At 50.3% G+C, this 9552-nt stretch overlaps 1 protein-coding gene across 1 annotated transcript; it reads left to right on the top strand.

Annotated features, from left to right (window-relative positions):
- Positions 1–289: 289 nt before the first annotated feature.
- On the top strand, positions 290–7727 carry CDRT4 (CMT1A duplicated region transcript 4). Its single transcript, XM_029212900.1, has 3 exons — positions 290–313; positions 3343–3376; positions 7270–7727. The coding sequence occupies exons 1-3, from the start codon at positions 290–292 to the stop codon at positions 7725–7727; spliced, it is 516 nt and encodes a 171-aa protein (XP_029068733.1).
- The last annotated feature ends 1825 nt before the right edge of the window (positions 7728–9552 follow it).

Below are 9552 nucleotides of genomic sequence, written 5' to 3' on the forward strand. Positions count from 1 at the left end.
TTGAGTTGCTTTTCTGGGAAAGGGGATGATTTGCTCTATTTCCTGCTCACAATCTGCTAGTGAACGTGGGGCTGGTGAAGTGGGAAGGTGTGTGGGACTCCAGTTATTGAACAGGGTCGTCTTTGCACAGCTTTGATTTCAGCCTCCTTCACTCCATCTTCCAACTTTAACGGTGCCGAGTATCCATCTAGGCAGCTTTCCTTCCTCTGCTTCATCCCCAAACGTCGCATCTTCCTTTTGTTTCATTTCCATTTTGTAAGCTGTTTTAGGACTGAAATGATTGCTGAGTATGAATGAAGAGATTCAGGACAAGGTACAGCCAAAGTCAAACCCTTAATTTTCACAAGGGTGGTTTATCTAGATGGTGGTTCAGCTGCGGACAACTCACCCCAGACAGCTGGGAGTTTGATTTCATTGTAATTTGTGTTTACGGGTGACCCAAGAGTTGGGTGCGAAGTGTGATGCCTGGATTGTCTCTCATCCTGGCATGAACTGGGATAAAGCCTGACACTGAGGCCAAGCTGTCAATGTGTTGATGGGATAATTGAACCCTGCAGAAGACAGCCACTTTAGTACTTGGCTTCTAGGCAGAGTCTCAAATGAAAGTCACTTCTCTTTTTTTTTAAACAAGATAAAGGATTTTAATATGTTTAAAGCAAAGTTTAAGAAAATAATCAGGTGGAACGAGGCCTTATGAAAAATTCCCCAATTAAGAAAAATAAGTACAGGTAAACAGGCAGAAAAATCAAATTAATACAAGGATAAAAAAATAAAATTTTGCTCCTAATTATTACCTACAATATTGTTTTGTAAAAGAAAGCATTGTTTCTATGATTTGCTTGAGATTTCTTTTATATTTTTTCTTAAAGATATTTTAACTGTAGGTAATATATGCCATGTTAAAAATTCACACTTTTCATTAAGGGATAAAATGAAATTTGAATTCCCTCCTTCGCTCTCTGGTCCCCTGGTCCCTGACCTGAAGGTAACCAATGTTAGCAGTTAGCAAGTCACCTTCTTCAAAGCAAACACTGGCCTGGGTTGCTAGTGCTTTGAGCATCGTAAAGGGGGTGGCCGGGCCCGCTGATTGTGGCCAGCCCTGGGAGATGCCTGTCTGTTTCCCTCATTGTTCCAGAGAAGCAGAACTTCCTCTTTCTGACTGATTACACATTGTGAAGCCACACATTTTCATGGTCCCTTTACTCCTGAGCCAGCTGTCAGGCAGAGACAGGGTCTCCGAGCACAAACTGCTTGAAGCCTTTCATGTCTGGTTTCCTGAGTACGAAAAGGCAGGGCTAGTTCTTGCTGCCTGGTTTTTCATCTCTTTCCTAGCGGTCTAGCCTATCAGTGTACCTGGCTGCCCCAAAACGGCCATGGAAGGAAAAGGCTGAAAAGCTCTCCTCTGATCAGGCCTGTTGGGCTTGTTTGGGAAATTACATTAAAAAATTTGAAACTTGATCTCTAGACACTTACGGCCATGGGTGCTTTTAGCCTAACGGGTCTTTGTATTACATCTTAAAGTGGGAATTTTAATATTTATAAGTGAACATTCCTCAGATAAATATAAAATTCAGATGCGTAGTTTCACCCAGTGCCCAATGCTCCTTCCTGTAACGCGTTTGTCAAGTGTTTATTCAGCCAACTCAGCATCGCGGTTCCTATGCAGAATCCATGCCGCTTGGAAACAGCCTGTGTGATCCTCACACAGAGAAGAGGAATGTGGGCTCCGAGCAGAGACGCAGTGCACTCGGAATCTGAGACCCTCGAGGCCTGCCGTCCACCACCCCGGGTCCTTCAAGACTCAGCACAATCGTCTCCTCTTCTTGAACCTGTTTCTTGCCATCCCTCCCCACCCAGGCTGAGTTAGGAAGCTTGTGGTCTGTCTCCTCACTGGGCAGGGAGCCCCTTGAACCAAGGCTCGGTCTCATTCTGCTTTGGGCCTGGTACGTGCAGGTACCGGACACCCATCTGCAGAGTGGCCGAGGGGACTTGTTCTGGTCTCTACAGGAATTTCTCTGCTTTTGTTTCTGATGACTCAGATGGCATGGATTAGTCTTGTTTGATCTGTTATCAGCATGGGAAATGAACGTGCATTGTGGACCCTTGACACTGAGAAGGGTAGACCCCCCAAGGCAAGAGGTGAGCATGGCACATCCACAACGGGTTCTGGGTGAGCGCGGGATCCGCACCTCTTAGAAGTGCGGTGTTTGGAGCTCGGCATACATTTGCGGAATGCCTGCGTGCCTGAGTGAACTGATGTTGCGTGGCCGTGGGTACTTGAACTCTGTTTCCGCTTTTGTGTCCCTCAAAGTCCGTGCATAATCACTAGAGAATATGGAGGATACAGAAGGGTTCTCAAGAAGCGGTGTGTTCCCTCCCTCCCGCCACAATGGTGAATCGGTGATGCCAGGTCTGTGTTAGAAGACCATCCCACCTCATGAGACTCCCATCTCTCCCCCCACCCATGGTGTGCTTGGAGATCGTTGCCCCCCCCAGAAAGAGGCATGGTCTGTATCAGCTACCAAAGCTGCCCGTCATGTGCAACTTGGCTTTTTAACAGAGCTCAGTAATGGGCTTGTCCCTCCTCTCCCTGGAGTGTGTGTGTTTGCGGAAGAGAAGGTGGCCAGCACGTTGTCCCATAGTGAGGGGTGAGGGGACGCGAACTTGCCTCTCCCCATCCCGCTCCCCTCTGCGTTAACAGCTCTGGAATTCTCAGGGCTCCCTAGCATCAAATCAGGATCTCATGGAGGCCCCCCTGGAGCCCATCAGTTCCATTGTCTCGGGGGGACGGGACAGGGTGAAGAGGTGGATGGGGGTGGTGCTCACGGAAGGTCTGTGGGGGGCACTGGGCTTCCCCAGGTCTGAAGTGCGGGGAGGGGGTCAAAGCGTACACTCGACCTGTAAGATGGGGGCGCCGCTCGGGATGAAGATCAGTGCAGACACCCCACGTGGCGCCAAGTTGATTCATGCCCAGCTCTTAGAGATAAGCCTCCAGGCACTTCTGGCCTAAGTGGAAGCTTCCTCTTCACCCCAAATAAATGAGTAGTAGCCAGAGGGCAGATAAGGAAAGAGCGGGCAGGGGAGGAAATGGGAGGTTGAGGAGGGTAACACGCAGAGGTGAAAAGAAACTCAGCTTCCTGTCGGGGAAAATGTGGTTCTCCCTCGGGGAACAGACAAGCTCCCCGGATGGTTCAGGGAGAAAAGTGAGAGGAGACGCAAGCAACACAAGATGCCTGCAGGTTAGAGCAGAGCAGAGAGGACAGAGGGAAGTGGGTCTGGTTTCCGGGGAGTGCTGGGCCCTCGCATTGGCTTGGCACTTCTGGGTATGGGCACCTTCGTGAGGCCAAACTTCTGAGGCTGGTTCTGGAGGAAGTGAGTCATTGAAGACCCAGCTATACCCTGAGCAAGTTTGTCCCTCTGTCCACTTATGGCAGAACCTCCTCTGATGCTCAAGGTTCCAAAACAAGGGCTGGCGAGGACATCGTTTCAGAGTTCTCCCAGCCGTTTCCCTGGTTTACTAGTTCCCTGAGATGCCCTTCCCAGTGAGTGAATGAATGAATGATTCCCTGGTCATATGAGGTTAGGGGATGCTGCATCCCAGTTTCCCTTTGGAGAGTTACAGAACAAGTTAGCCTATCACAGGCTCTGAAATTCCTGCACTAAAGGAATTTAACACGTCATCTTTCAGGCCAGCTGGACTGCGGACAGGCTTGCTGTATTTCTATTGCAAAACCACACAGACTATGTGTATGGGGCCCCCTGGATTAAAAAGTATATGCAGCCCTTAGAGGGTGGTCTTTGCCATGGACTTTTCCCCTCCTTTAAGTAACACCTCTTAACATCTTGAGAGATTCCTGCATTCTCTGGGGGCACAGCTCAGGAGACACTGGAGTCAGATACTGTCTTGCCCATCAGGGGTGTGCAAACAGCACTACTTTCACAGCATTTGTGGGGCAAACAGTCTGAGTGGGGTGGACTCGTGCCCACTCATCCAATCAGTCCTGCCTGGAACCCACAAAATCCTTCTGCAGGATGGTTTTCCGAGATAAAGATGCAGCTTGTGGCCACAGATAGAGCGTGAATTAGTTCTGCACCAAAGCACCATCCTCAGCCCCAGTGTTCTTAGCTCAGCACTTTCTTTGGTCTTAGTGATTCCCGTATTGGCAGGTGGTGGTGGGAATGCTCCAGGGTCCTTTAAAATGTTTAAAGGCCACTGATATGCAGTCCTGAACATACATAACAAAGAATCCTTGAATATACGTCTGAATTGAATGTGTAAATTCTTAAATCTGTGTCTTAGAACTTAAAAAAGACTGAAGTGACCTCCTGGACCTGTTTCCTATCTCTGAAGTAGTTAAAACCCTATAAACCTTCAGTGTTTTGGGGGGGGGGGTTAGATTCTATGATAGCGGTTCCCAAACCTTGCTGCATGTTAGAATCCAGCTTTTAACTCCGCTGCCTGTGTTGTATCCTATTCCAATTAGATCACAATGTGGTGGGGTGGGGGCAGGGCAGAGCCAGGTATTTGAATTTTTTTAAAGATCCCCAGTAATCCCAACATGCAGTGAAACTGGGGCCACTGAGGTAGAAGCACTTTATTTTTATTATAACATTTTATTATAACGACCACGCCTCTGTGAGAGAAGCAGGACAGGAGCTCGTCCTCATCTCGTAAGTGAGATACAAAGGTCGTACGGGGTGAAGAGACACGATCCAGGTCACAGATCAGGTTCCAGACAACTGTCATTCCTTACTTGGGCCAAACCCAGCCAATCAGACTAGATTCTGGGGATGTTGGGATATGAGACCAGGGGGTGGGTGGGAGGAACTGGGCTTGAAAACTCAGAGGATTGAACACGGGCCTTCGTGCCTGAAGGAGAAACAAGAAAACCCCTTCAGTGTCATGCCTCCTGCCCCAGCAATGCTGCCTCTGTCTGGGGACCACTGGTCTGCGTTTCATTTCTAGGGACACAGAATGGACCTTGCGTGCCAGAGTGGGAGGAAATTATCAGAGCCCACAGCTTGTCTTCAGACTTAATGTTGACTATTTCTCTCCTTTGATATTCTATTTTTTTTATAAAGTTATTTATTTTACGTGTTTACTTTTGGCTGCGTTGGGTCTTTGTCGCTACGTGTGGGCTTTCTGTAGTTGCGGCGAGCGGGGGCTACTCTTCGTTGCGGTGCGCGGGCTTCCCCCCGTGGTAGCTTCCCTTGTTGCGGAGCACGGGCTCTAGGCGCACGGGCTTCAGTAGTTGTGGCTCGCGGGCTCCAGAGCGCAGGCTCAGTAGTTGCGGCGCACGGGCTTAGCGGCTCCGTGGCATGTGGGATCTTCCCAGACCAGGGCGCGAACCCGTGTCCCCTGCATTGGCAGGCGGGTTCTTAACCGCTGTGTCACCGGGGAAGGCCCTTTCCTCTGATTTTTAGACAAGTCCTCCCCGTGGGTTTTGAGGCTGCCTCGGACACCCCCAGCCTTGACTGTACAGTGCCCTAGTCTCTGCACCATCGGGCGTGAGAACACCGCCAGCCTGTGGGATTGTCCTATCAGCCATGGAGGCTGTTATGGGGGCAGCGGGGTGGGGCAAGCGGCTCTGAGGGCGTGCTGTTGAAACGAACGATTCGCTAGTAACTGGGCTTCTCTGAAGCTTCAGGGCTCATAAACTAGAGGCTTAGAAGCAAGGACGAATGATCCCACATCCCCCAAATATCGCCGGCTCAGAGCATTTTCCCACCGTCTGACATGATTGATTAATCCTAGTGTATGTATGGGGAGAAGTCCTCACATTTCTTTTTTTTAAAAAAAAATACACTTATTTTTATTGTATAATTCAATATTTTGTTTGTTTGTTTGTTTTTGTTTTGTTTTTGCTGCACCGCATGACTTGTGGGATCTCAGTTCTCTGACCGGGGATTGAACCCGGGCCACGGCAGTGAAAACGCCGAATCCTAACCACTAGGCCGCCAGGGGACTCCTGGTACTCACGCTTCTAATAGCCCTACAGATGTGGAGGATAAGCCAGGAATTCCTTTGGTTAGAGGTGGGCAAGCAAGGACGGTGACCCCTTGGATGACATACTCTGTGTTGCTGGGGACTTGGAATGGATGGCCTGACATTCTGAGATTCTAGGTCTTAGAAGGAGACATAAGGTGCTTCAACTTCCATTTTATCATCATTATTATTACATGAAACTCTCTCTAGCTTAGAGGACTATTTGAGCATTATTTCTTCCCTAGCTTCGGAAAAATGATATTGTGAATTCTCCTGAAAACGTATTGTCATGAAAGGTTGCCACTAAGACTTAGCAGTGAGGAATCCGTGAGGCCTGGATCTGACTAGGTTGACAAAAACTCGCTTTTTTTTTTTTTTTTTTTTTTAAGAGTTCGAATGAATCTTTAGGATGCTATGCTTCGTGAGGTATATTATAATAAAACACTGACATTGGGAGTGATTTACTTATAAATGCAGTGGCGTTGAAGGTGACCCCTGTCAAGAGCTCGCTCCCTTGCCTTCCACAGTGGTTCCTCGATGAGGAGGGAAAAGGGGTGGAAAGTCTGGCAGTCGCTCACCTGAGGGCCGTGTTTCCCACCTGCACAAGCCGGTCCTCGTGTATGTTGCAGCCAAAAGAAAGATTTAGAGCTTATTCAGCCTCAACCAGGACCACTCACAGTAGGTGCTCAAACCAGCAGCGGCGCCTGGGAGTGACTTAGAAATGCAAGTTCTCCAGTCCCCAGAGCAGCTCTGCGGAGTCTGCATCCTTGGGGCGGGACCCCGCGGCCGTGTTTTCCCAGGCTCTCCCGGGGTTTAGTGCTCACAGAGGTGGAGTGGCGTGGCCCTGGACTGATGGTTCTCAAAGTGGGGTCTCCCTGCCACAGCTCCCCACCTCACCCGTGACCTTGTTAGAAGCCACCCGATCTCTTAGTCCTTGGACGTTGGCAGGAGGCAGTGGACACACTCCCTGGGACTTTCCAATGTTCACGGATGAACCTGTAAAGTAATCCATTCTCCGATAAGCACAGAGTCTTAACCACTGGACCACTGCATACAGGGGATGGAAGGGCTATCATGGCCTTCCATGATAGCCACTGGCCAGGAAAGTCCATGTCTCCCAACTTTGGATTTCATTTTATTCCCACTGCATACAGGGGATGGAAGGGCTATCATGCATGATGGGGAGAAATCCAACATGTAGTTCCGATACCCTCCGACCCTTAAAGAATGGAATCATTGGCTGCGAGTGCCTCTAAATTGCCCGTATTTCTCGTTGCCGGTAGAACTGACAGAAAACATCGGGCTTCCCGTGAATCTGCTTGAGAAACATGACCTGTGGCCCGCCTATGTCACGTACACATCCCCGCTGGTGAAAAGACTGATTGAGAAAAGCAAAGCCAGAGACGTGGAACGCTTGCAAACGGCCGAGGAGAGCTGGCCGACGTACAGGCAGAGCAAGCCTCCCAGCGTCACCCAGCTGGAAAGGAGAAAGTCCTTCACGTCCTCAGGCAACATGACGTTCGAGGACGTGAGGTCAGAGACCACGCTCTCGGCCTGGGGCCCTTTCTCCATGTCGGACACGGGTCCCCCCGTGGTTCCAGAGCGCACCCACTTCCACTCGGATGCTAGGGCAAGTCCCACCGCCGACTACAACAAGATCATCTTCTCCCAGAAGCCGAGGACAAGAGTGCTTCCGTACCGCTCACTGCTGGCCGGCGAGGAGAAACACCCCGACATTTAACAGGGAGTCCCTGCAGCCACCCCCCAAGCTTGTACAGCAGTTAAGGGCCATTTGCCACATATTTTGTGACGGCCTTTGCGTTGGGACTTGCCCCTGCTCGGGCAGAGGTCGGCTGACATCAACCAGATGGAATGTGGGCCACGGAGGGGGTGAAGGCACCCCATCTGGCAGTGCAGTCATGTGCGGGTGGGAAGCCCCGGGCTCTAGATCCTGCCAGAGATGCTTAGGACCCAGCTGGGGGTGAATCAGTCCTGGTCCAGGCAGGAGACAGCAATCACACCAGAGATCCTTTGATAGAAAGAATTTCTAGCCAGGTAGCTGCAAAGGCAGGAAGGGGGCACAGAGATGTGGATGGAGGGGGCGCCCGCAGGAAGCAGGCTCGGGGGACAAAGAGAAGGCATGAGCTCATTAAGAGTTAGACACTCGGAGAAGGGGCAGGTGGGCTGCATCTCAGTTCCCAGACGCTGGTGTCCTGAGCTCACAGGAGACCCCTTTGGGGGTGGCAGCCAACCCCCGCCTCTGAGGAGGGGGAGCTGTTTGGCTGACGGACACCCCGAAGTTGGTTCTGAGAGTGCTGGGAAAACCAAAATGGGACTCAAATATTTGTTTCTGGAAGGAGTTGACACCGTCCGAGTGAACGAGAATTGCTGGGGGAAACAGAAAGGGACAGGAAGCCGACAGAGGTAAACAGGAAACAAATCAGGAGCGAGTTCCTTCTTCCTCCAGCCTCCGGACTCCCTCTGGCACTTCTGATGGGCAGAGCCTCACCAGGAGGGGAGCAGAAATGTGATTTGCAGGATCCCAAGCCCTGCATCTCAAAGCAGAGTGCAAAAGGATGGGCTTGGAGCCAAGGGAAGATGAGCTCACTACCTGCCCGGTGGGGTTCTGGGCGATCCCACCTTGCTGGCCCCCTTGGCACCTGGTATTGGGATGTTTGTTCCTTGGAGGGTTTACAAAGTGGCAGTGGAGACCCGGGCGTCCCCTGCTGAGAAATGGAGGATTTTTCTCCCCTGTAGCTCTTTAAGGCTTGTGGAGCTTAGTTGGCTGGGGGAGAGGTTCCCGGCTGGACCCCAGCTATGCTTTGTCAGATGCAGCTGGCATTGGTCCACCCATGCTCTGAGCTGTTTCCACTTGGCCTCAAAGCAAATGATGCGGAACTCAATCTGGACGCAGAAGACTCTGTCTTTAGACACAAAGAGACTCGAGTTATGACAGGCAGACCACACGGTCTCAGGCTTGGGGCTTGCCTGCTGAGCATGGATGGCCTCATTGGTAACATCTCTCTTCTTTGCCCTCACCTGAGTTTCTCTGCTTATATTTGTGAAGCAGTTAATACTCACCCTGTTTCCCTCACGGAGACATAGAAGATGCAATGTGCTAGTTGCTGGAAGAGGCTGAATTTGCCCTACAAGCGCGTTCGCTGCATCCAGGAGTCTTGCAGAAACGTTTGGGCTCCATGCTGGCTGCCGTGAGCTGTGTAAGATCTGCACGAATTAGGAGCTCCAGACCCATTCCTGGGTTCCCAGCTCTTGGCCAGAATGAATTTTTGCAAAAAGAATAGGTGATTTCCAGTGAACCTGAATGACTGTATTTGGGTCCATGGAACATTTATAGACATGGAGGCCGGTGATAAATTCCCAACGAGAATTCTTCTCTCTTCTATCCTTTTATGGGGGTTTATAGCCAGAGTATGTTTGGGAAGCTATGGATTATAGATCCTCTTTGTTAGTGTTAGTTACATAGTTTTTTGGGTGTTTTGTTGTTTCTGTTTTTTAAATCTCTAGGTGTTTGACAGTTGTTACACGCATATACTCTCTAAGTTAAA

The sequence above is a fragment of the Monodon monoceros genome, unplaced genomic scaffold (assembly GCF_005190385.1).
Source record: "Monodon monoceros isolate NGI ecotype Baffin Bay Population unplaced genomic scaffold, NGI_Narwhal_1 Super_Scaffold_9, whole genome shotgun sequence".
NCBI classification, from domain to species: Eukaryota; Metazoa; Chordata; class Mammalia; order Artiodactyla; family Monodontidae; genus Monodon; species Monodon monoceros.

Bases quoted from the DNA above. Each gene is read 5' to 3' on its own strand.
- CDRT4 (XM_029212900.1), top strand. From the start codon at position 290: ATGAATGAAGAGATTCAGGACAAG. The intron at 314-3,342 runs GTACAGCCAAAG...CACCTTCGTGAG, and splicing joins ATGAAGAGATTCAGGACAAG to GCCAAACTTCTGAGGCTGGT. The intron at 3,377-7,269 runs GTCATTGAAGAC...CGTTGCCGGTAG, and splicing joins GCTGGTTCTGGAGGAAGTGA to AACTGACAGAAAACATCGGG.